The sequence below is a fragment of the Tachyglossus aculeatus genome, chromosome 2 (genome assembly GCF_015852505.1).
Source record: "Tachyglossus aculeatus isolate mTacAcu1 chromosome 2, mTacAcu1.pri, whole genome shotgun sequence".
Lineage (NCBI taxonomy): Eukaryota > Metazoa > Chordata > Mammalia > Monotremata > Tachyglossidae > Tachyglossus > Tachyglossus aculeatus.
The window spans coordinates 125,877,698-125,904,278 of NC_052067.1; the positions used below are offsets into that span (position 1 = coordinate 125,877,698).

The following is a 26,581-nucleotide window of genomic DNA, read 5'->3' on the forward strand; positions in this document are numbered from 1 at the left end:
GCGCTCAATAAATACGATTGATTGATTGATTGAATGATTGATTGTCTCTCTTTTCTACTGATTTGTACTTTCATTCATTCATTCATTCAATTGTATTTACTGATCACTTACTAAGTGCAGAGCACTGTACTAAGTGCTTGGAAAGTACAATTTGGCAACAGAGACAATCCGTACCCAACAACAGATTATACAGTGCTCTGCACACAGTAAGCACTCAATAAATATGAATGAATGCATGAATGAGTGAATGAACAGTTAACGGGGTAGGACTGTTGATAACCCCATCAAGAAGAGTTCTGGTGTCTGGTGGCAGGTAACAGGACTTTTCTGGCAATTATCATTGCTTCAGCATTCTAATAATTTGTAAAATTGTTTAAAATGATCCAAAAGCAAGAAATAGAAAAGTCGTAAAGCAAACAATCCTAATGGTAATAATAATAACAAAGATATTGATATTTGCTAAGTGCTTACTATGTACCAAGCACTCTACTATGCTATCGGGTAGACGGAAGTTAATCAGGGTCAGTTCTTGGTCCCCTTCTGTTCTCTATCTACACTCACTCCCTTGGTGAATTCATTTGCTCCCATGGCTTCAACTATCATCTCTATGCTGATGACACCCAAATCTACATCTCTGCCCCTGCTCTCTCTCCCTCCCTTCAGGCTCAGGTCTCTTCCTACTTCAAGACATCTCCATCTGGATGTCTGCCCGCCATCTAAAACTCAATATGTCCAAGACTGAACTCCTTATCTTCCCTCCTAAACCCTGCCCTCTCCCTGACTTTCCCATCACTGTAGACGGCACTACCATACTTCCCGTCTCACAAGCCCGCGACCTTGGTGTCATCCTCGACTCTGCTCTCTCGTTCACCTCCCACATCCAATCTGTCACCAAAACCTGCCGGTCTCACCTTTGTAACATCACCAAGATCCGCCCTCTCCTCTCCATCCACACTGCTACCCTGCTGGTTCAATCAATCAATCAATCAATCGTATTTATTGAGCGCTTACTATGTGCAGAGCACTGTACTAAGCGCTTGGGAAGTACAAATTGGCATCACATAGAGACAGTCCCTACCCAACAGTGGGCTCACAGTCTAAAAGGGGGAGACAGAGAACAGAACCAAACATACCAACAAAATAAAATAAGTAGGATAGAAATGTACAAGAAAAGTAAATAAATAAATAAATAAATAAATAGAGTAATAAATATGTACAACCATATATACATATATACAGGTGCTGTGGGGAAGGGAAGGAGGTAAGACGGGGGGATGGAGAGGGGGACGAGGGGGAGAGGAAAGAAGGGGCTCAGTCTGGGAAGGCCTCCTGGAGGAGGTGAGCTCTCAGCAGGGCCTTGAAGGGAGGAAGAGAGCTAGCTTGGCGGATGGGCAGAGGGAGGGCATTCCAGGCCCGGGGGATGACGTGGGCCGGGGGTCGATGGCGGGACAGGCGAGAGCGAGGTACAGTGAGGAGATTAGTGGTGGAGGAGCGGAGGGTGCGGGCTGGGCAGTAGAAGGAGAGAAGGGAGGTGAGGTAGGAGGGGGCGAGGTGATGGACAGCCTTGAAGCCCAGGGTGAGGAGTTTCTGCCTGATGCGCAGATTGATCGGTAGCCATTGGAGGTTTTTGAGGAGGGGAGTAATATGTCCAGAGCGTTTCTGGACAAAGATAATCCGGGCAGCAGCATGAAGTATGGATTGAAGTGGAGAGAGACACGAGGATGGGAGATCAGAGAGAAGGCTAGTGCAGTAGTCCAGACGGGATAGGATGAGAGCTTGAATGAGCAGGGTAGCAGTTTGGATGGAGAGGAAAGGGCGGATCTTGGCAATGTTGCGGAGCTGAGACCGGCAGGTTTTGGTGACGGCTTGGATGTGAGGGGTGAATGAGAGAGCAGAGTCGAGGATGACACCAAGTTTGCGGGCTTGTGAGACGGGAAGGATGGTAGTGCCGTCAACAGAGATGGGAAAGTCAGGGAGAGGACAAGGTTTGGGAGGGAAGACAAGGAGCTCAGTCTTCGACATGTTGAGCTTTAGGTGGCGGGCGGACATCCAGATGGAGATGTCCTGAAGGCAGGAGGAGATGCGAGCCTGGAGGGAGGGGGAGAGAGCAGGGGCAGAGATGTAGATCTGGGTGTCATCAGCGTAGAGATGATAGTTGAAGCCGTGGGAGCGAATGAGGTCACCAAGGGAGTGAGTGTATATTGAGAACAGAAGGGGACCAAGCACTGAACCTTGGGGAACCCCCACCGTAAGAGGATGGGAGGGGGAGGAGGAGCCTGCAAAAGAGACTGAGAAAGAACGACCAGAGAGATAAGAGGAGAACCAGGAGAGGACGGAGTCTGAGAAGCCAAGGTCAGATAACGTGTGGAGGAGAAGGGGGTGGTCCACAGTGTCAAAGGCAGCTGAGAGGTCGAGGAGGATTAGGACAGAGTATGAGCCGTTGGATTTGGCAAGCAGGAGGTCATTGGTGACCTTTGAGAGTGCAGTTTCCGTGGAATGAAGGGGACGGAAGCCAGACTGGAGGGGGTCGAGGAGAGAGTTGTTGTTGAGGAATTCTAGGCAGCGCGCGTAGACAACTCGTTCAAGGAGTTTGGAAAGGAATGGTAGGAGGGATATGGGACGATAACTAGAAGGTGAGGTGGGGTCAAGAGAGGGTTTTTTTAGGATGGGAGAGACATGGGCATGTTTGAAGGCAGAGGGGAAGGAACCAGTGGAAAGTGAGCGGTTGAAGATGGAAGTTAAGGAGGGGAGAAGGGATGAAGGGAGAAGGGTTCAATCTCTCATCCTATCCCAACTGGATTACTGCATCAGCCTCCTCTCTGATCTCCCATCCTCCTGTCTCTCCCCACTTCAGTCTATACTTCACACTGCTGCCCGGATCATCTCTGTGCAGAAACGCTCTGGGCATGTTACTCCCCTCCTCAAAAATCTCCAGTGGCTACCAGTCAACCTACGCATCAGGCAAAAACTCCTCACTTTCAGCTTCAAGGCTGTACATCACATCACCCCCTCCTACCTCACCTCCCTTCTCTCCTTCTACAGCCCAGCCCATACCCTCCACTCCTCTGCCGCTAACCTCCTCACTGTACCTTGTTATCGCCTGTCCCTCCTTGGACCCCCAGCCCACATCTTCTCCCTGGCCTGGAAAGCGCTCCCTCCCCACATCCGCCAACCTAGCTCTCTTCCTCCCTTCAAAACCCAACTGAGAGCTCACCTCCTCCAGGATGCCTTCCCAGACAGAGCCCCCTTTTTCATCTCCTCCTCCCCATCCCCTTCCCGCCCTACCTCCTTCCCCTCCCCACAGCACCTGTATATATGTTTGTACATATTTATTACTCTATTTATTTTACTTGTATCTATTTACTATTCTATTTATTTTATTTTGTTAATGTATTTTGTTTTGTTGTCTGTCTCCCACTTCTAGACTGTGAACCCGCTGTTGGGTAGGGACTATCTCTATAAGTTGCCTACTTGTACTTCCCAAGCATTTAGTGCAGTGCTCTGCACACAGTAAGTGCTCAATAAATACGATTGAATGAATGAATGAACAAGCCCGCAACCTTGGTGTCATCCTCCACTCTGCTCTCTCGTTCACCCCACACACCTGCCGGTCTCACCTCCACAACATCTCCAAGATCCATCCTTTCCTCTCCATCCAAACCTTGCTGGTTCAATCTCTCATCCTATCCCGACTGGATTACTGCATCAGCCTCCTCTCTGATCTCCCATCCTCCTGTCTCTCCCCACTTCAGTCTATACTTCACTCTGCTGCCTAGATCATCTTTGTGCAGAAACACTCTGGGCATGTTACTCCCCTCCTCAGAAATCTCCAGTGGCTGCCTGTCAACCTACGCATCAAGCAAAAACTCCTTACTCTCGGCTTCAAGGCTGTCCATCACCTCGCCCCCTCCTACCTCACCTCCCTTCTCTCCCATCCCACACCCTCCACTCCTCTGCCGCTAACCTCCTCACTGTACCTTGTTCTCTCCTGTCCCGCCGTCGACCCCCGGCCCACGTCCTTCCCCTGTCCTGGAATGCCCTCCCTCCGCACATCCACCAAGCTAGCTCTCTTCCTCCCTTCAAAGCCCTACTTAGAGCTTACCTCCTCCAGGAGGCCTTCCCAGACTGGGCCCTCTTTTTCCTTTCCTCCTCCCCATCCCCTACGCCCTACTCCCTTCTCCTCTGCACAGCACTTGTATATATGTTTGTACAGATTTATTACTCTATTTATTTTACTTGCACATAATTACTATTCTATTTATTTTGTTAATGATATGCATATAGCTTTAATTCTATTTGTTCTGACAATTTTGACACCTGTCTACATGTTTTGTTTTGTTGTCTATCTCTCCCTTGTAGATTGTGAGCCTGTTGTTGGGTGGGAACCGTCTCTATATGTTGCCGACTTGTACTTCCCAAGTGCTTAGTACAGTGCCCTGCACACAGTAAGCGCTTAATAAATACGATTGAATGAAGGAATGAATGAATGAATGAATGAATGAATCATGCCTGACGCAGACCCTGACCCATATGGGGCTCACAGCCTTAAGCAGGAAGGGAAACAGGTATTTAATCCTGTTTTTACAGATGAGGAAACTCAGGCACGGAGAAGTTAAGTGACTTGCCCAAGGCAAGTGGCAGAGCTGGGAGTAGAATACAGGTCCTCTGATCAGTTTGGACTAAGTCCCTGTCCCTCAAGAGGTTATGAATTGCTTGAGTACTTGCCATAGACATAAAATCAAAACTAAGTGGAATTATTCTGTTGCTGGATAGTTGGGGATATTCAAATGAAACAAAACAGTGATTAATTATTTTTGCATAAAATTCCTGCCAGAAAATAACAGCAAGTGCTAGTCACCGATGTTATTTTGTACCCCGATAAAACATATTCATTCATTCAATTGTTTTTATTGAGCACTTACTGTGTGCAAAGCACTGTTCTAAGCTCTTGGGAGAGTTTAAACGTATGCTCCAACTTGAGGAAAAAATAAAAAAAACTTCCCTTTTCTGTAAGCACCTTTGTAGGCAGGGATTGTGTCTACCAACTCCATTGTATTGTAATAATAATAATAATGATGATGATGGCATTTGTTAAGCACTTACTATGTGCCATGCACTGTTCTAAGCACAGGGGACAGTTATCAGGTTGTCCCTCATGGGGCTCACAGTCTTAATCCCCATTTTACAGATGAGGTAACTGAGGCACAAAGAAGTGAAATGACTTGCCCAAAGTCATAGAGCTGACAAGCGGCAGAGCCGGGATTTGAACCCAAGACCTCTGACTCCCAAGCCCTTAGTACAGTGCTTGGCACCCTGCAAATGCTCAGTAAATATCATTGATTTGAGTACTGTGACTACTTTTGTGAAGATGTTCATTCTGACCTATTTTAAACACTAGAAAAATCCAGTGCTTAGAACAGTGCTTTGCACATAGTAAGCGCTTAACAAATGCCATCATTTTTAGTAGAAAAGAGGATTGTTTTGGCAAGCGTGCTTCTGCAGCTCTATCTCATGGGTCAGTTGCCCTCTAAAAGCCAGATCATCCAGGACAAAGAACTCAAAGTAGTAAATCATTTCATGTAGGAAGGAGAAGACCAACACATAAAACTCTAATCAGTAGGAATACGTCTCAGCTGAAATGGAAGACTTTTGGTAATAAAGGCAATGAAATAGGACTTCTCCATTTTTTTTAGAGTTGACATGTTGGCACACCCCTTGGTTCTTAGGCTTTCACTGCTTTCAACTTGAGAAAATTTATTCCAGGACAATTGTAATTCAAAACGGCATGTAAGCTGGCCTTTTGTCTTAGAAATCATTACATTTTTCAATGCGGATATTCTTTTGTTTTACAGACAAACAGAGAAGCACCTGACTGGCCCACGAAACTGAAACACAAAAAAACAGCATAATGTTTTTGAAGTTTCCTCCGAAGAATAAATCATGCTCTTTTTGCTTTAGAACAGATCGCTTGAGGTTATTTCAACTGTATTTTTGCATTTAAATTATACCGAATAGTTTAGCATAATTATTCAAATGTGTGGAGAGTAGAAGAGAGAATATTTCATTTTTGATTTGAATCTTTTGATACAGAATAATAAATTAACATGTACTCTGTATTTATGACTGAGGCGAATAAAAGCGTTTTACAGTTGTTCTATTCCCATTAGACATAATCTAAATATTTTTGTTGGATGCCGCACTTGACAGCACATTCTTGAAATTTTTCTGGCCTGGCAAATTTGGAGAGTTAAATATTTTACGATTAACATGAGGCCATCCTCCTTAAAAAATGAACACTTTTTTGTGACCCCCCCCCCCCCCAATAGCTTTTAATATGATTGTAAGGAATATTGGTTGCTATCTTGTACTTCTATTTGATTCTGAAATTTCACATAACCGTAGTCTAAGAGAAACTTATTGAAGAAATCCTCTTGCAGCAGGATATTGGCCTGAGCATCTATGGGTCACCTAGCCAGGAAGAAATATCAGGAAGCCCACATCTTGGGAGGAGGAGAGGAGGGGAGATGGACCAGGTTGAGGATTCCCAAACTGGTTCTATAGCCAATTGAATGACAATGTCCATCAAATATATGCTTCTAGGCCCATCACAACTGAGGGAGGTGTTTGTAAGAGTGTCTATGCAAAGGTGAAAAGAGTGCTGTCCGCTGTGTGACCTTGGACAAGTCACTTCACTTCTCCATACCTCAGTTCCCTCATCTGTAAAATGGGGATTGAGACTGTGAGCCGCAGATAGGACAGGGGTTGCATCCACCCTGATTTGCTTGAATCCACCCCAGGGCTTAGTACAGTGTCTGGCACATAGCAAGTGCTTAACAAATACCGCAGTTATTATTATTAAGGATTGAGGACTGACCGTGGGTGAAGGTGTATGTGGAAATGATTGGGATTGGAATAATGTCTGTATGAGGGGGGAACCTGAAGGGGTGGATGGGAAGAAGTTTGTTCGGCCTTATGATTCTGTGACCCTTCCTGTCCCCCGTCTCTCTCCTTTTCTGCCTTCAAACAACCCATCAGTGGCATTTCCTGAGAACTGACTATGTACAGAGTGAATATGTCTGTTCTATTGTTCTAATGGACTCTCCCAAGCACTTATCCAGTGCTCTGCACACAGTGAGCGCTCAATAAATACAACTGACTGACTACAAGAGTGCTTAAGGGTTGCACAGCCAAATGCAAAGGATGCAGAGAGGAGGGCAGATGGGGAATAATAAAGAGCTCATGGTTCCAGCATGCTCAAATCCTTTCTAGAGAGAGGGCTTAAAGCACTGGTTGAGGACAGCGTGCAGGGCTGGACTCAGACCATATAGTTTGGAGAGACCACAGAAAGTCAGAATGCCCCGCTCTGTATGTTCGTAAGAATCATATACTCCCAACGAGGTCTTCCTAGGTCGCTTCCACTCACCACATTTCATTCATTCAGTTGTATTTATTGAGCGCTTACTGTGTGCAGAGCACTGTACTAAGCGCTTAGGAAGTACAAGTCGGCAACGTATAGAGACGGTCCCTACCCAACAACGGTCTCACAGTCTAGAAGGGGGAGGCAGACAACAAAACAAAACAAAACATGCATTTGCACTTGACATTAGGTCATAAGTCAGCCTAAGGCTTTAAAGCCCTCCGGGAGATGCAGCCAGGTTATGGCACCTATGGAGACAGCGGAATGCTGAAGGCCTATGAAGAAAAAAGTAGTGGCAGCAGCAAGATCAGGTGATGGGGAGCTCTGCCTAAACATTCCTTATCCTAGATTCTCCTGAAATTCCAAGGGGAAAGAATTCAGCCATGTGTGCACTTTAGAGCATGGAAGTAAAGAAGCCTTTTTCTCCTAGTTCTCAGAGTGTAATTAATCAATCAAGCAAGTAATCAAATTTTATTGAGCACTTACTGCATGCAGAGTACTGAAATAAGCGCTTGGGAGAGTTCAATATAACGGGGTTGGTAGACATGTTCCCTGCCCACAGGAGTCTAGAGAGGGAGCCAGATATTGATATAAATAAATAAATGAATGGAAGGTATGTTTTGTTTTGTTGCCTGTCTCCCCCTTCTAGACTGTGAGCCCGTTGTTGGGTAGGGACCATCTCTATATGTTGCCAACTTGTACTTCCCAAGTGCTTAGTACAGTGCTCTGCACACAGTAAGCACTCAATAAATACGATTGATTGATTGATTCTCTGTGCCTCAGTTCCCTCATCTGTAAAATGGAGATTAAGACTGTGAGCCCCACATGGGACAACCTCATCTCCTTGTATTCCCCCCAGCGCTTAGAACAGTGTTTTGCACATAGTAAGCACTTAACGAATACCAACATTATTATTATTATAGTAAGCGCTTAACAAATACCATCATTATTATTATTATTACCACTCATTATTATTACTAAGCACTGAGGTAGATGTAGGATAATCAGGTAGACATAATACATGTCCCACATGGGGCTCAAAGTCTTTAATCCCCATTTGACAGATGAGGTAACTGAGGCACAAAGAAGTGAAGTGACTTGTCCAAGGTCACACAGCAGGCACGTGGCAGAGCCAAGTTTAGAACCCAGGTCCTTTGACTCCCAAGCCCATGTTCTTTCCACTAGACTGTGCTGCTTTTCTTAGGCCACACAGCTTCTCTTGCTTGCTTACTTCTCAAGTACTTTACTCTTCAAGTGCATGAGACCCCATCCCTTCCCATGAGATTTCAACCTAATGAGAAGTTTAGCCATATGAGTGTAAATCTTCAATTTAGTCCCCCTAAATTTCACACCCAAAGGAAAAAGTAAAGCGCAGCGGTTGGGTGCCCCAAGTCATCAAATTCCACAAGTATGTCCTCCGATACATTTTGCTTCAGCCTCACGTTAGCTGTGTATTTCTACTGTAAGAATGCCTTCATGGTCACATCTCCTCCAAAAGGCCTTCCCCAAATAAGGCCTCTTTCCCTGACTCCCTTTCCCTTCTGCATCTTCTATGCACTTGGATTTGTATGTATCCTTTGAGTATTTGGTATTCACCCCATCCTCAGCTTCACAACTCTCATGTAAATATCCGGATTTTTGTTGTTGCTTATGTTATTGTCTGTTTCCCCCTTTAGAAGACTGTAAGGTCGCCGTGGGCAGGGAATGTGTCTAATCAATCAATCCACTGATCAAATTTATTGAGCGCTTACTGTGTGCAAAGCACTGTATTAGGCGCTTGGGAGAATACAGTACAACAACAAACAGACATATTCTCTGCCCACAAGGAGATCACAGTCGAGGGGGAGACAGACATTAATATACATACATTAAAATATAAATATACTTTAGATGTATACATATGTGCTGTGGGAATGGAAGGGAGTATGAATGAAAGGAGCAAGTCAGAGGGATGCAGAAGGGAGTGGGAGAAGAGAAGATGAGGGCTTTGTCAGGGAAGGCTTCTTGGAGAAGATGTGCCTTCAATAAGTGGGGGAGAGCAGTTATCCATCTGATATGTCTGATATATCTGTCTGCCCACTCTATATGCTTCTAAGGACTTAGTACAGTGCTCTGCACACAGCACTTCAAGAAATGCCATTGATTGATCCCTAGAATCTGCATGTTCTTCTCCATCCAAACTTATACAAGCATTTATTACCTGCTTTGACTACTACATCAGGCTCTTTGCTGACCTCCCTGCAACAGGTCTCCCTCCACTCCACTCCAGTCCCTATTTCACTCAGAAGCCCAGATGGATCATTTTTCTGATTATGTCATAATCTCCCCACGCCTCAAAAACTGCTAATGGTTGGCCATCAGCCTCTCTTCAAAACACTCAATCGGCTTGCCCTCTCACTGATCTACAACCCAACCTGCAGACTCTGCTCCTCCGACACCAACCTACCCTTTGTACTTCTAATCTCCTCTACCCCACCATCTAACCATTGCCCACATCCTCCCTCGGGTCTGGTGTGCCCTCCTGCTTCATATCCAATTCTCTCACCACTCTCCCCACCTTCAAAACCCTCCTTAAATCACATTTTCAAGAAGCCTTCCCTGACTAAGCCCTCATTCCCCCTATCAATCCCTCCCCTGCCGCCAACTCTGCATTTGACTTTGTATCCCTTAATTACTTTACTTACCCCAGTCCCACAGTCCTTATATGCCTATATTTATACTGTACTATTTCCCCTATCCTTAATGTATTTTCACATCTGTCTCCCCTACAGACTGTAAGCTCCTTGTGGGCAGAGATCATGTTCATTCATTCAATCTTACTTACTGAGCGCTTACCGTGTGCAGAGCACTGTACTACGTGTTCGTAAAGTATGATATAGCAATAAAGGGAGCAACCCCTGCCCACAACAAGCTCACAGACTACTAACTCTGTGATATCATATTTCCCCAAGCTCTTAGCACACAGTAAGTGCTCAAGAAATACCATCTGTTGGTTGATAACTGCAAATTTGATAAGTGATGAACAAAATTTACTTCTTTGAAAACATTAAAAAGCTCACAGCAGGTATTCAAATTAAGAATTCACTTCAGCCATAATTGAACATTGTCCATATCTGAAAAGAACACTCTCATATGGGCAAAATAATCGTAATAATGTTTGTTGAGCATTTACTTGATGTCATGCACTGTTCTAAACACTTTAGTAGAAACAAGATAATCATGTTGTACACAGTCCTTGTCCCAAATGGAGCTCATGGTCTAAGTAAGGAGGAGGAGGATTTAATCCCTATTTAAAGATGAGGAAACTGATCAAGAGTAAAGTGACTTGCCCAAGGTCACACACCAGACAAATGGCGGAGTTTGGGATTAGAACCCAGGTCCTTCTGACTCCTAGGCCAATGTTCTTTCCATCAAGCCACACCCAGTAGTCTTTGTTATGAGTTTTCCCCAAGAGTGGTCTTAATATCAGGTTTGTTTGCTTTTTTTTTTGTTGTTGTTGTTGTTTTAATGGCATCTATTAAATGCTTACTATGTGCCAGACACTGTACTGAGCACTGGGGTAGATACAAGCTAATCAGATTGGGCACAATCCATGTGACTGAGGCACAGAGAAGTTAAGTGACTTGCTCAAGGTCAAGTCAAGTGGTGGAGCTGGGATTCAAACCCAGGTCCTCTGACTCCATGCTCTTTCCACTAAGCCATGGTGGTGTTTCTCACAGCTTGATTAAAGGGTTGGATGATGATCATTCGCTTGGTAGTATTTTTATTTTGGTAGCCGTTGGGCCCTGTTTAGCACTGGCTATTGAATTTATGTCATTTTCTGAAGTAAATTTCATTTAAAGAAATCATTTATAATTATTAAATTTCAATTTCCCCTCGGCTATCACTACCGTGGTGTAGTTTGAAAGCTACGTACAGGATATGGTTTCCCAATTTCAATACTTTGGACAGATTTACTAAAAATTCAATAGCCATATGCCTTATCTCTACGTCGCATCATTTAAATATAGTTTCTTGAATGTGAAATGATTCTACTACTTTTAGTAATTTCCCCCCCTTTCTTAACCTCCAGCAAAATCAGTCAACACCTAGTAAGATCATTCTTCTCAACTACAGGGTCTCTCCTGGCCTTCTGTGGTATTTCCAACTGCCCACCCTTTGTCTCCTGAATAACAGCCTTTCTGCTTTCCTTTCACTATTCTCCTGTCTCATCTGCTCTCGATTTAACAAAAGCAAGTCATGCATTTGGTCGTTTGTTTTAATGTTAGTCCTTTACTTTAATAGCCCTTTTTTTAAGTTTTCTCGAGGTAGGACAAAGTGACTTCCTGAGACCAACTGAAAATAATGAGGAAGATTACCCACTGGCTTCCCTACCAAGTTACCTGTACTATCTCCAGTTCAGTATCTATTTGACAAACAAACCCTTTGAGCAGGGCCTGTCTATCTGTTTTTTTTGATTCCTGATTAAGATGAAGTAATAAAATGAAATAAGCAGTTGTTCAGTAAATCTTCTTAAAGAAATACAAATAAAAGATCTAATGTGAAAAAAAACCTTTGGAGGAAGAAAATACACAGAATTAATAAAAATTCGTTCATCAACGTTTAGGGTTTTCTTAAATTTGAGAGGAATCAGTTCAATTACTAAGCGTTAGCTCAGAAACTGCTCGTTTCAAGCTTCAAAAACTGGAATTTTCAGTGCACAGTTTTATTCTAGATATATTTTTCAGTTACAATGCTGGATGCATTTTTCTTAAAAAGATGTTGTATTATATGGGAAGGGTTTTAATTTATGTGAGGTCATTTAGCATTTTGTTTTGTTTTTTAACTGTGATCTGTTATATAAATCTAAGGCATTGTTCTAGTTCTGTTTTACCCTTGCAGCACATATTACAGACCCTGCCCAGAGTTTCCCAGAGATGAGCTAGGTATGCCTTTTTCAGCTGGATCCTTGGTTTTCTGCCTTCTGTCGTTTACAAATGTTAATGAAAATTGCTTTGGGAAATGAGAAATGTATCAGAAATAGACAGGAACAGTAGTACTGAAAACTGATCATTCTTTGGTAATTTCGCACCCCAGTTGGAAGAATAGTTGACTGATACTAAGTTTGAACCCTGTGGGAAAATGGTTAAATCATGAAAACACCAAATTTGCCCACAGCTATATGCTGTTTGCATAGACAATGCGCGTTTGTTCCGTTTGAAGATACTTCAAAAATAACAATTGTAAAAGAGAATACTGCTTTGATCAAAGAACTAGAATTTACTTTGTTTGACCATGAATAATTGGGCTTTGTAATGTTAATGCTTCTTTTAAGGAATATCAGATCTGTAAATGCATCTTAATTACAGGTAAGCTCTTTTGGAGGGAATTTGTGACAGCATTTTATTGAAGGTCTTTTCAATCTTCCCTTCAAACTTAATTAGTAGAAAGATCATTTTAGATTATCCAGTATAATTAACAACTATCATTATTAATGTTTTCATAAATGTTCACGTAGGTCAAAGTGGTTATCTTAGCCTACTAATCTTGGAAAGTTTTTTTTTCATGTTTTCCATTTTAGCAAAGCTTGTTTTTAGAGGTTGCTGACCAGTTTACTCTCCACAATTATCCAAGGTCCAAAGGCGTAAAAAATATTTTCTTTTAGAGAATTAACCCCGCGTGGATTCATCGGCTTCATTTTATTAAAAGCATTAAGGTCGACCCGATTAATTTGGATCCCAAAAATATCCCTAATATGGAAAGATGGGCAGAGCAAGAGCTAGACAACACTGATAAAACAAGAATTCAAGCTTCTCTAGGCATTGTTTAATTTTGCTGAGAAGAATAAAGGTGATTATGCAGATATCAATTAGCACATCACCATTTCTATTGAGGATAGAAATGCCGCATGAAGAAGTAAATTGGATGAGAAAGAATAAATTGATAGGGTTGAAACGGGTTTCATCATCCTGGGCTGGGCCAGGTAATCTTCCAAGACCCTTTAAATCATGTAGTTTTGGGGGGTTTGTTTCTCTTTAGGGTTTTTTTCTCTCGTTATAGTTAATTTCAAAATTTATAGTTGTATGAAAGTGATCATCGTCTTTTGTTGCACTTCCAACCATCCTTAATTATTGGATATCCAGTTGCTAGCCAATCTCAGGCAATCGATACAGTGGCCTAAATGCTCCTCCAGTTAAAATGCCTGGCTTGAAAGCCAGCTGGAAGAAATGTGTCGGGCACACCTGTATGTAGCAACCAGCATTGAAAAAAAAAATTGATATCAAGATCATTTAAACCTTACCGAATTAGCACATTCCAAGTCATTTAGTAGCATTTCTTTCATTATGGCAGTAATGAGCTTTGCAGAATTGAATTCCCTGGGAGCCAGCAGGGATGAAGAACAATGCTAGTGTTTACCAGCAGCAGGAGGGAGCTTACCTTTCTTTGTCACCTCGGTAAATTCTCGACAGGCTAATCTAAATACATTGCTGGGGTGCCATCCCACACAATGGAGTGTGACTGAAACCCCTGTCCATCCGGAGCAATCGCCTGATTAGTTCTGTTGTGTCCCTGAAAATCCAACATATGACACCCTCCGAAAAGCATAATGACTTTTCACAGGGCCTATGTTATAGGGTCGCACTTGGGGTTTAAATGGATTTTCAATATGGAGATCCAGATCTTAAAACAGTTGAAACAGAGTTCAGTTCTTTGTCAGAGCAAACGGCACACAACATCTCCATTGGCAAAGTTCCCAATTAATGTTACCAGAAGTTGCCGTTTTAAGTGCCTCTTTGGTTGAACCACTTAATGGGGAATGGGGAAATAGTGGTAATAATGGGGTAAAGCAAATGATTAAATGAGCAATTTATTTAAATTTGAAAATCAAGCACCCCTCATGCTGGGAAATGAGGTTACAGGCAGTTTTGCGATACGAAAAGCACATATCATTAGTTTTCATTTTCCACCACAAAGATTTTTCGGGTAATTTGCTTTGGGTAAAATGGAGTTGCTACCCTTCACTATGTTATTCATTTACTGTCACCACTAGACGTTTTAAAAGAAGCTAGTAACAATGATATCCTTGATTTCTGCAGCTGTCTAAATGTTGCTGTATGGAGGCTATTGCGGGGAGAACTTGAAACAGTGGGTAGGTTCACCAGATTCATGTTATGTATATATGAGCTAGGTAATTCCAAACATAATCCTGGAAATTTACACTGCCATTTGACATGTTTTAGTGTTTTAGGGTTGTTCGTGTACCCAGGTTACAGTATTTCCATACAGTAAAGTTTGGCCTAATCTAGGTAAAGAACAATCATGAGTTACACATTAACTCTGAAAGGTCATTTCTTTCTTGGCAAATGCAAGGTCTATTGATCAAGTAACAGCAATCCTGTTTCTCTTTGAGTTAGGATGAAAAATGGGTTATTTGGTGTCACCATGCTATTTTTGTAGTAAGAATTGCTCTAAGATGGTTCAAGCACTACCGTTATTCACTGGAATTAACTAATGTGTTGTCAGTCTATTTCAGTATCTAATTTACTGAGTTTTCAAGAGGGCAAACCCCAGATTTGAAGCCTGTTGATGAATTAGTACGTTAAATGTTCAAATAATGACTTCTCGTCTGATGGGACTGCAAACAGAAAGAAAAATGAATGGGGTATTCTTAGTACTTTACCAACCACTTGCAGCTGAATTTCCCAACATGAGTTGCATTTATTTTCAACGTAAATAGCCTCTCTAGCCAACCTTATCTTTCTGGTACTTCCTGCTAACTCTCTGTATTATGCAATCAAACCCATAAATGTAGATAGAGGCTAAATCCCATTCTGTAGCAGAAGCAGTCTTGCCATACACTGGTCTTTGACACTTTATGCCATAAACCTCTCCCCTTTCTTTAAGAGATTTGCCAAACATTATAAAGATGGAAGTCAACAAGTTTGCATATCATGACAACTGGGAGGTGACTTTCATTTTTAAACAGGAGGTGTTTCCTTGTAAACTTTCAGGTTTAGCTCTCTCTCCTGGGTGTTTTCATACTCTAAGCCGCACCAGAATTGACTTTGAGCCCGTTGGGTAGCGACTGTCTCTACTTGTTGCCGAACTGTACTCTCCAAGCACTTAGTACAGTGCTCTGTACACAGTAAGCGCTCAGTAAATGTGATTGAATGAATGAATGAATGAATGAATGAATGAATGAATGAATGAATGTGCTCTCTGCCGTGCCATAGGCCAGGGTTTCCCTCTTAAACCAGCTCCCTAAAACTGTGTACCCTTGAAACAGAGACAGAGGAAAGTGGTTTTAATGCAACTGCTCCCTAAGCATGCCCCTAGGTATTGTCCAGCAGCGAGATGGGTGGGAATAGTGCCCCAGAATCTGTGCTGCACCCCAGATATCCCTGGGCAGTCAGGCAGGCAGTCGTATTTATTAAGTGCCTACTGTGCTCAGGGCACTGCACTAAGTGCTCCGAAGAGTGCAATATAACAACAAACAGACACAGTCTCTGCCCACAAAGAGTTTACAGTCTAGATGAGAGCACTGGCCTCTCTTAAGGCACGCGTTGACTTCCGTGATTGAGGGCTGCATCTTCCAGCACTGCCTGCTGCCCTCATTCTGGAAGTAGAGGACTTTCTGCTTCTTAATCCCCCTTGCTCCTCTCCTCCCCTCAGTGTGGTGCCGATGCTAGAGGTAATGGTCTATAGGGCCTGTGCAGTACTCCCAGAACGAAATACTAGATAAAACTTGTTCCTTCAAGTTTAGAGCCTAAAGAGCAACCTAAATAAGAGCCAGGGACAACCAAATTTTCATAATTTTAGCATGAGTAATGAGAGGGATGAGGAATTTCCTAGCCTAGAAAGGATCTCCTGAATCACTGGTTAGGGATGGTCATTAATGCCAACAAAAACAACTGAGTATGAATATGCAGTCCTGGATAAAATGGAAGGAACAAGTCAGTGTCCCCAAAAGCTTTCTTGTTAAATTTGCATCAGAGGCAAGATGGCCTAGTGAGAAGCAGTGTGGCCTAGGTGGATAGGGCACTGGCCTAGGAGCCAGAATGATCTGGGTTCAAATTCCAGCTCTGCCACTTTGCTATATGACTTGTACTTCCCAAGCACTTAGTACAGTGCTCTGCACACAGTAAGCGCTCAATAAATATGATTGATGATGATGATGATGATGATGATGATATGACCTTGGGCAAGTCACTTAACTTCTCTGTGCCTCAATTACCTCATCTGTAAACTGGGGATTAAGACTGTGAGCCCAATGTGGGAGAGGGACTGTGTCCAACCCAATTACCTTGTATCTGCCCCAGTGCTTAATACTATGCCTGGCACATAGTAAGTGCTTAACAAATACCATTATTATCATTATTATTCTCTATGCCCCAGTTCCCTCATCTATAAAATGGGGATTAAGACCTATTTGGCTGTTCTCTCTGGCCATTCATTCTGAGTCTCCTTCACGGGCTCCTCCTCTGCCTCCCAACCCCTAACTATGGGCGTCCCTCAAGTTTCAGTTCTAGGTCCCCTTCTATTCTCTATCTACACCCACTCCCTTGGAGAACTCAATCGCTCCTATGGCTTCAAGTAACACCTATATGCTGATGATATCCAAACCTACATCACCAGCCCTGATTTCTCTCCCTCTCTGCCTTCTCACATTTCCTCTTGCCTTCAAGACATCTCTACTTGGATGTCCTCCGGTCACCTCAAGCTTAACATGTCCAAAACAGAGCTCTTCTCACCCAAACCTTGTCTTCCCGTGACTTTCCTATCACCATAGACGGCTCCACCATCCTTCCTGTCTCACAAGCCCGTAACCTTGGCATTATCCTTGACTCATCTCTCTCATTCAACCCACGTATTCAATCCATCACTGACTCCTGTCTGTCCCACTTTCACAACATCGCAAAAATCCTCTCTTTCCTTTCCATCCAAACTGCTACCACATTAATGAAGTCACTCATCCTAGCCCACCTGGATTACTCTATCAACCTCCTTGCTGACCTCCCAGCCTCCTATCTCTCCCCACTCCAGTCTATACTTCACTCCGCTGCCCGAATATTCTTTTTACAAACATGTTCGGGACATGTCACCCCACTCCTCAGAAAAGTCCACCTCCTCATCAAACAAAGAAAGAATCCTCACCATTGGCTTTAAAGCACTCTACCACCTTGCCCCCTCTTACCTCCATTCCCTACTCCCCTTCTACAGCCCATCAGGCACACTTCTCTCCTTTAATGCTAACCATCTCACTGTGCCTCGGGATCCCAAGTTCTGCCTCTGGTGTGGAACACCCTCCCTCCTCAAATCCGACAATTACTCTCCCCCAAGAGAAGGCACATCTCCTCCAAGAGGCCTTCCCAGACTAAGCCCCCTTTCCTCTTCCTCCACTCCCTTCTGCCTTGCCCTGACTTGCTTCCTTTGTTCTACCCCAGTCCCCCCACTGGCCCCCTCCCAGCCCATCAGCACTTATGTACATATCTGTAATTTATTTATTTGTATTGATGTCTGTCTCTCCCCACCTCCAGACTGTAAGCTCATTGTGGGCAGAGAATGTGTCTGTTTATTGTTATACTCTCCCAAGAGCTTAGTACATTGCTCTGCACACAGTAAATGTTCAAAAACTATGAATGAATGAATGAATGAATGAATGAATGACTGTGAGCCCCACGTGGGACATGTACTGTGTCCAAGTTGATGAGCATGTGTCCACTCCCACACTTAGCACAGTGCCTGATACATAGGAAGTGTTTAACAAATAATTTTAAAAGAGAAGCAGCGTGTATTAGTGGAAAGAGCCCGGGCTTTGGAGTCAGAGGTCATGGGTTCAAATCCCAGCTCCACCAATTGTCAGCTGTGTGACTTTGGGCAAGTCACTTAACTTCTCTGTGCCTCAGTACCCTCATCTGTAAAATGGGGATTAAGACTGTGAGCCTCACGTGGGACAACCTGATCAACTTGTATCCCCCAGCGCTTAGAACAGTGCTTTGCACATAGTAAGCGCTTAACAAATACCATCATTATTATTATTATTATTTTAAAAAAGAAGAAAGTATTCTATCAGTGAATTATGTTGTCAACTAAAGATACTAGCACACTGAAGCCTGTTTTTTCTTCATCTTGAATTTGCACCACTGATATTCTGTAGAAAAGTGCTAGCAGCTAAAGGAATTCCTGATTGACTTTTTACATAAGAACGCTCTACATGTGAGTAAGCATTTTCATTAGGAAGATGAATCATTTCTTCAGTTGGTTATAAATCATACAAAATCCTACTCTAACAAATCAGTTATAGTTAAGTGCCTTTTCATTTTTTCCCTAACACTGACTTTTCCTCAATCTTATAGAATGAATTTCTCATGGGTTTGTAAAATGGAACAAGTTCTTTTCTACCAGCGCTAGGCCTGGGCTACTTTTTTTAAAAAATTCATCAGCCAATCTTATTTATTGAGTGCTTACTGGGTGTGGAGCACTGTACTAAAGAGAGCCATGCTATTTTGGCTAAAAAATTGTCAGGGAACGGCGAGGCTCAAGCTCAAAATCAAACTGATCCTGGGCCAGATTCACTTGCTTCTCCAGAAATGTTCAAAACACTCCAACTGTTAAACAGATCTCCAGACTCAACTTTCCACCGTACTCGCAGTATTTGGGAACTGTGGGACAATCAATGGAAATGGATCTTTGCTTCCACAACCTAGCCTTTAGGCGCAATCACAGAATCTTCACCGCAGGAATTTTCCCACATATTGGAAAGATTGAGTCTATTGGATTTCTTTCTTTTTGCTACCTGGAAACAGAGCTGGCCAGGGTGTGGTAGCTATCGCCAATGGCTCCATATCCTGAGGGTACATGTGGTAGAGTGGAGGCTTTCAAATTAGGTGGAAGAATCAGTGATTGAGTGGGCCCTAATTAAAAGTATTGTGAAAACAATGCCCCTCAGGCCCAGCCCCATCACTAAGTGTTCAACACTGGGAAGAGAGGAGGGAGACGAAGAGTTTTTTCTATTCTTGGAGTTTAATGTTTATTGTTCTCAGTTCATACACAGACCATTACCTCACTGCTGAGTCACTGATCCCTTTGGAGAGGAACTGGAGTGTTGCTGGCCTGAGAGGAAGGAGATGAAGGATTTGGGGAGATGTTGAGAGCTAAGAGAAGCAGTGTGGTTTAGTGGAAAGAGCACTAAGAGTTTGGGTGTAATTTCACTGCTCTAAGGACCTCAGAACCCTGTAAATCTGCCCATAAACCCAGTCTTCCACTCCAACCTCAGGGCTTTCGTGATTTTTTTAAATTGGGAGTCAGAGGACATGGGTTCCAATCCGGGCTCTGTCACTTGTCTGCTGTGTGACCTTGGGCAAGCCATTTAACTTCTCTGGGTCTCAGCTACCTCGTCTGTAAAATGGGGATTAAGACTGGAGCCCCATATGGGACAACCTGATTACCTTGCATCTACCCCAGCGCTAAGAACAGTACTTGACAGATCATCATCATCAATCGTATTTATTGAGCGCTTACTATGTGCAGAGCACTGTTGTAAGCCCTAAACAAATACCATTATTATTATTATTATTATTCATTCATTCATTCAATCATAATTATTGAGCGCTTACTGTGTGCAGAGCACTGTACTAAGCGCTTGGGAAGTACAAGTGGTAGTAGTAGTAAGGAGTATTGTTGGAGCTCTTCACTTAGGTTCTTCCCAGAAGTTCCAAGGCTCCACCGCAAGCCCTGAGCCCTGCTCCAAGCCACAGGTGCTGGGCACCATGGCCTAGCAGGTAGAGCACAGTCTTGGGAGCCAAAAAGGCCTGGGTTCTAATCCTAGGTCCGTCACTTGTCTGCTGAGTGATTTTCTGGCAAGTCACTTCACTTCCCTGTGCCTGTTACCTCATCTGTAGAATGGGGGTTAAGACTGTGAAGCCCCATGTGGGACAGGGACTGTGTCCGACCTGATTTGCACGTATCTACCCTGGTACTTGGAACAGCACTTGGCACAAAGTAAGTGCTTAATAAATACCATTAAAAAGAAAAAAGCCCTGCACATCCACATCTTAAGACTTGGGTTCATGGGTTCAAGTCCCGGCTCCACCAATTGTCAGCTGTGTGACTTTGGGCAAGTCACTTCACTTCTCTGTGCCTCAGTTACCTCATCTGTAAAATGGAGATTAAGACTGTGAGCCCCCCGTGGGACAACCTGATCACCTTGTAACCTCCCCAGCGCTTAGAACAGTGCTTTGCACATAGTAAGCGCTTAATAAATGCCATTATTATTATTATTATTACTTGGCTGAGTGAAATCAGGGGGAACTCTTGGGTGAGGGCAAAAAGAGCATTGCCAAACTGAATAGGAGACAAGCATGGGTGCTCTTAGGTAAATTTACAAGGTGTAGTAATCTATAGTTTGCTTCTTGGTGTTCTGATTTTTTTTTTTTTGCCAAGCACTGTACTAAGCGCTGGGGTAGACACAAGCTACTCAGGTTAGACACAGCCCGTGTCCCACTCAGATGAACTAACTGAGGCCCAGAGAAGTGAAGTGACTTGTCCAAGGTAGCAGCAGACAATAATAATAATGACATTATTATTGACAAGTGCGTGGCTTAGTGGATAGACCGTGGGCCAGGAAGTCAGAAGGACCTGAGTTCTAATCCCGGTTCTGCCACTTGCCTGCTCTGTGACCTTGGGTGACTCATTTCACTTCTCTGGGCCTCAGTTGCCTCATCTGTAAAATGGGGATTAAGAGTGTGAGCCTCAGGGGACTGTGTCCAACTTGATTAAATCCTATCTACCCCAGTGCTTAGAACAGTGCTTGTCACATAGTAAGTGCTTAACGGGTACCATAATTATTCTTATTATCAGTAGCAGAGTCAGGATTAGAACCCATGACCTTCTGACTCCTAGGCCTGTGTTTTATCCACTATGCCATGTTGCTTCTACACTTCCAAACAAGGATAGGACCACACCGTCGGTAACATCGTATTGGAAAAACAAGGACAGGTATATATGTTTATTTTGGCAGTGTTTGAGTTTCAGTTGTGTACTGGCCTTAGGGGTACTTGGAAGGATCCATTTTAAAAAATGAAACTCCTCTTCACTCGTCACTCAATAAAGTTGTGGAGTTTGCTACTGTAGAAAAAGACAGCTGAGGCTATCTGCCGGTTACAGAGGGCTTTGTAGCCTATAGCTATTCTTTTAGTGATGTCTTTTTTTTTTTTTCCCCAGCTCCAGTGCTACCTCCCCGGCTCCTCCTGTGGCTTTTAGACTGTGAGCCCACTGTTGGGTAGGGACTGTCTGTATATGTTGCCAACTTGTACTTCCCAAGCGCTTAGTACAGTGCTGTGCACACAGTAAGCGCTCAATAAATACGATTGATTGATTGATTGATTGGTGGGGCCCGTCTTTCGGGGCCGCAAAGATGGGCTGTGGCCAGGCCGGTGCAGAACGCAGGGGAGACCAGGTGATGGCAGGTAGAGTGGGGTGTATGCCAGAAGACCTGAGGCTCCATCTGCCCCTTTTTTCCTCTCCTCCACTTCTGTTGCCCTCACCCAGTCCAGCCAGGGAACCCCGACTTTCCCACCCTAGAAGGAGGACATCACCAATCATGGAAACGGCTGGGGTAGCAACAAGACCCACAAGGGCCCCAAAGGGACGTTGCAGTGTTGGAGCTAGGGAAGAAGTAGAGAGACACTGTGGGGAATGAGTTGGAGGTGGGGGGAAGGGGGACAGGAAAATTTACAAAATCTCAAAAGCCCTGAGGTTGGAGTGGAGGGCTGGGTTTACGTAGGGGTTTAAGGGGCTCTGAGGTTCCTAGAACAGTAAAATTACTGTTCTGACAGGTTACTCTAGAGAAATATGGCCCTCCTTGGGGCCCAGCTTCGGGCTCGGGATTCTGGATTTCATCAGAAAAAGATAATCAACTATGATAGGAATTTTTTAAATCAATCAATCATGATCTTACTGAGCACTTACTGTGTGCAGGGCACTCCACTAAGCGCTTGAGAGAGTACACTATATCAGAGTCGGTACTCACGTTTCCTGCCCACAACAAGCTTTCAGCCTAGTGGGAGGAAGCATGGAACATTGGGATATCTTGAATTCGTTGAAATTGCTATTCAAATTGCTATTAATAATTATCTCCCAAGTCAAATTACCACCAGATTCATATTAAGTGCCCCTTTTCAAACCCAGTCAATGAATCAGTGAATGGTATTTACTGAGCACCACTGTGTGCCGAGCATAGTGCTAAGTGCTTTGTTGAGATGCATATGAAGAGAAGTGAGTGCTTCATCTCCTAATAAATAACAATTGTGGTATCTGATAAGTCCAAGCACTGTACTGTGCACTGGGTAGATACAGGATAATCAGATTGGACACAGTCACTGTCCCGTTCAGGGCTCACAATCTAAATAATAATAATGGCATTTGTTAGGTGCTTACTATGTGCAAAGCACTGTTCGAAGCGCTGGGGAGGATATAAGATGATCAGGTTGTCCCACGTGGGGCTCACAGTCTTAATCCCTATTTTACAGATAAGGTAACTGAGGCACAGAGAAGTGAAGTGACTTGCCCAAAATCTCACAGCTGACAAGTGGCGGCGCTGGAATTTGAACCCATGACCTCTGACTCCCAAGTCCAGGCTCTTTCCACTGAGCCGCGGAGGGAGGACAGGTAGTGAATCCCTATTTTACAGATGAAAAAACCGAGACCCGGAGGAGTTAAGTGACTTGCCCAAGATTAACAGCAGGCATGTGGCAGAGATGGAATTAGAACTCAACTCCCAGGCCCGTGTCCTTTCTACTAGCCAACTCTGCTTTACGTGTTATGGCAGCTACTTAAATGTGGAAGCCTGTGAACTTTTGATGTCAGAATTATGAAGCAAGTTCACTCCATTAAAACTCGTTTTATTATGTATAGAGTTACATTAATAATACTGTGTGTGTGTGTGTGTGTGTGTGTGTGTGTGTGTGAGAGAGAGAGAGAGAGAGAGAGAGAGAGAGAGAGAGAGAGAGACCTATGGCTGATATATCTAGGTATTTTTAAAAAATTGTTGAATTTGCTTTTGAATTTTAAAGCTTTTGAGGCCATGATTCCATACTTCCACTCATTGCATTTTGCTGCATGAACCATGTGGTATTCTTTCTTAAAATATATCTGCGTTGGTCAATTGGTGAGGACTGGTTAGTCAATTTAACACTTAGTCTTAGGAGCCTAGAGAGAAGTCAGTGAGGGCAGGGTTTAGCAATGTGTTTTCTTCAGGTAAGGCTTTTTGAGGGTTTGTAGTTCTCCTCTGCTGTGATTCTGTATGAAACCAAAACTCCTGGGGAAAACTCGGGGAATCTGCTAACCAGGAGTTTAGAGAGACAAGGTTGAGATCCTTGGAATCAGAGCTTTGACAAGGGGAGGGGCGGGGAGATGATGAACACAGACTCTCTGCATTCATTCCACTGAAAATTCTGGTGCTGGGCCTCCAAAAAGGATTGAGCTAGATTAAATGTCAGTAGCAGGATTTCAGTTCATTTAAGGGGATATTGTGCTTCGTTAATCCAATGGTTTTAGTTTAATAGACATGTTTAAATAAAAGCTCTGTGAATTAGGAGATTTTTTTTTTCAGTTCCTTGCTTCATTCCTGAATCTTTAGAGTACTGTTTGAAGAATTTCTGAGCAAAAAAAAGTAAGGGAATAACACCACGTACAATTTTACCTTGAGAGATCAAGAAAGAAGAGTTGTGGAAGTTTCACTGAGTCAAATAGTTCATCCTGTCTGCTCCATTCAAGAACTTTTAATTAGGGCAAAAGTCAGAGAACTACCCAGCTCTCTTTAGTAGCCATGATGATTAATTTTACAGGATACTTTTTTTCTCTCAAGATGTAGTGGAAAGTCGTGGACTAAATTTCATAAAACAATCTGTGAATGTCCAAGTGAACCAGGAATGAAATTAAGCCCCTTACAGGTGAATCCTAAGTAAGATTACATTTATAATATGCAGAAGAAGCACTTCTCAGCACCACTTTTTTTTAGTCACCCAAACAATCTTTCCACTCTTGACAAGTGTGTAGGTTATGAACCACTCTCTTTCAAGGCGACCTAAAACAGATGGTTCAGAACTCTTCACTGAAATGCTGATGATGCAAGCCCTGAAAATAATATAAGCACTACAATTTCCACCTAGTCAAACTGTTCAGTGTAAATGCCAGTGCTAAGATTTCCGAGAGAAGACTTTATTATTACCATCAATTGCCGTCGAGTCATTTCCGTTGATAGCGACTCTATGGATTTACTTTTATTTATTCAGAACGTACATCTAATCAAACCAATTCTCAGTCTACCTTTCAGTGTTAGTTTTGCATGTCCATTTTGTGTTCTCCCATTGTTAAAGAAAAAAGTCAATGCCAGAACTCCGAAAAAGGAACAATTTATTGGAAGGTAAAAATTTGATCTATCCTAGAATTGGCAGCTCCTTGTGGACAGGGAATGTGTCTGCTAACTCTGTTGCATTGTACTCTCCCAAGCGCTTAGTACAGTGCTTTGCGCACAGTAAGTGCTCAGTAAATATGATTGATTGATTTATTAATTGAATAAAGTTTCAGTTACATCCTTGTGATGGACATTTATGAAGGACATTGTAAAGTGGGGAGTCCTAGCTGTTAATTGTGATGGAGGCAAAGGAATAAAAGGGCGGACCTCTCAATGGCCCTTTGATTCTATATTAAAAAAAATTACTCTTATGTAAATCCCTATGTCTAGCTTCCCATAAGTGAACAACTCCCCTTTAAGCAATAAGACCAAGTTTTGCTTTGCTTGCCTGATGGTTTATTTTGATTTTTTCCACTTTCTATAAAAAGACATGTACGAGGCATGCCATCCAATAATTTAAGGCCTTAAGAGAGCAATGAGGACGTCTTCGGTACGTTCAATCCACCTCATGGCATGCTGTACACATTTAAACAGCAAACGACTCTGTCAAATAATTTTCCATTTCTATTCCTCACAAGTTGAAAATTTTACCTCTCTCCTCCCCAACTCCCATGTTCACTGGACATTTGAGAGTAGGAGGCCAAAGATACCTTAGTACTTTTGTCATTTTTACATGCGTTTACTTTCTCAGTATTGTATAAAATCGGAGCAGGTAAGAGATTAATTAAAAAGAAATCCTTCCACTTTCCGGCCACCCACAATACAAATCGTGGTATTCATTACACGTTATTATGTGTCAAACACTGGAGTGGATACGAGATAATCAGGCCTGATGCAGTCCAAGTAGGAGGGTAAACAAGTATTTAATCCCCATTTTGCAGATGGGAAAACCAAGGCAGAGGGAATTTAAGTGACTCGCCCAAGTTCACACAACAGGCAAGTGGCAGAACTGGGATTAGAACCCAGGTCCTCTGATTCCTGGGACACGCTGCTTTTTACCTGGTAAGCCAGTGTAAGTTTTCCATATCTACATCCTGACGCAGCGAGGCCTCCATATTTGCCTCTTCTCATCATTCAGGAGTTATTTATTCATGTTTTTCCACTCCCCCTCCCTGTCTTCCCCACCATTCAGTGCATTTACAGCCCCCACACATTCAGGCACCTTTATTCCAGTAAAGATAGTGACGCTTCTGGTTTATTCTAAGACTAAATCTGTAGTACCCGGTGACTAAGGGCTTTAGTATGCACATTTCTTCTGCCCTTTCCCTTGTATCTCCTCCAGAGCCTGAACTATTTTCTTCTCTTTCCTATGAAATCTCTCACGTGGTAGTTGTATAACACACTACTGCCGGGCCACCAACTGCCCTCCGAAATCTGACATTTGGGTGTGTATTTTTTTTTTTTTTTGGTTTGGCTTTCTTTTTGCCTATCTTCCCTAATGATACCGCACTACTAAGCAGGAAGGAATGCAAAGAACCAGAAAGTTCAAAGTAATTGAGGATCTGTCCATTCACACTCCTTGGCTCCCTTCCAGGTTAGAAACGGGAGCGTTTGAAAACATTTAGAGAGTTTTAATCCCCATTTTTTTTCTGGCTAAATTAAAAAAAAAATGTTCCAGTTGTGCCGATTTGCTGCTATCAAAGTACCACAGGAACAAGCTCTTTAATTTCTTCAGATCTGCAGTAGATCTGCAGTGGGAACATTTCAGTAGAAGATTACCGTACTGTTGTTCAATGTCAAGTTAGTTATTTTTCTGTGAGAACAAACAC

At 43.1% G+C, this 26,581-nt stretch overlaps 1 protein-coding gene across 2 annotated transcripts in view; it reads left to right on the forward strand.

Moving 5' to 3' along the window:
- PIBF1 (progesterone immunomodulatory binding factor 1) overlaps positions 1 to 26,581 on the forward strand; it is a 332,641-nt gene that overhangs the window by 304,885 nt on the left and 1,175 nt on the right. Inside the window, exon 17 of one of the 2 annotated variants that reach the window (XM_038741734.1) lies at positions 5,853 to 5,960. The exons of the other annotated variant lie outside the window; for it this stretch is intronic. Within the exon in view, the coding sequence (XP_038597662.1) occupies positions 5,853 to 5,909 (57 nt within the window). The 3' untranslated portion in view covers positions 5,910 to 5,960. Of the gene's footprint in view, positions 1 to 5,852; positions 5,961 to 26,581 lie in introns of those variants that run through there. 2 annotated transcript variants of the gene reach the window in all.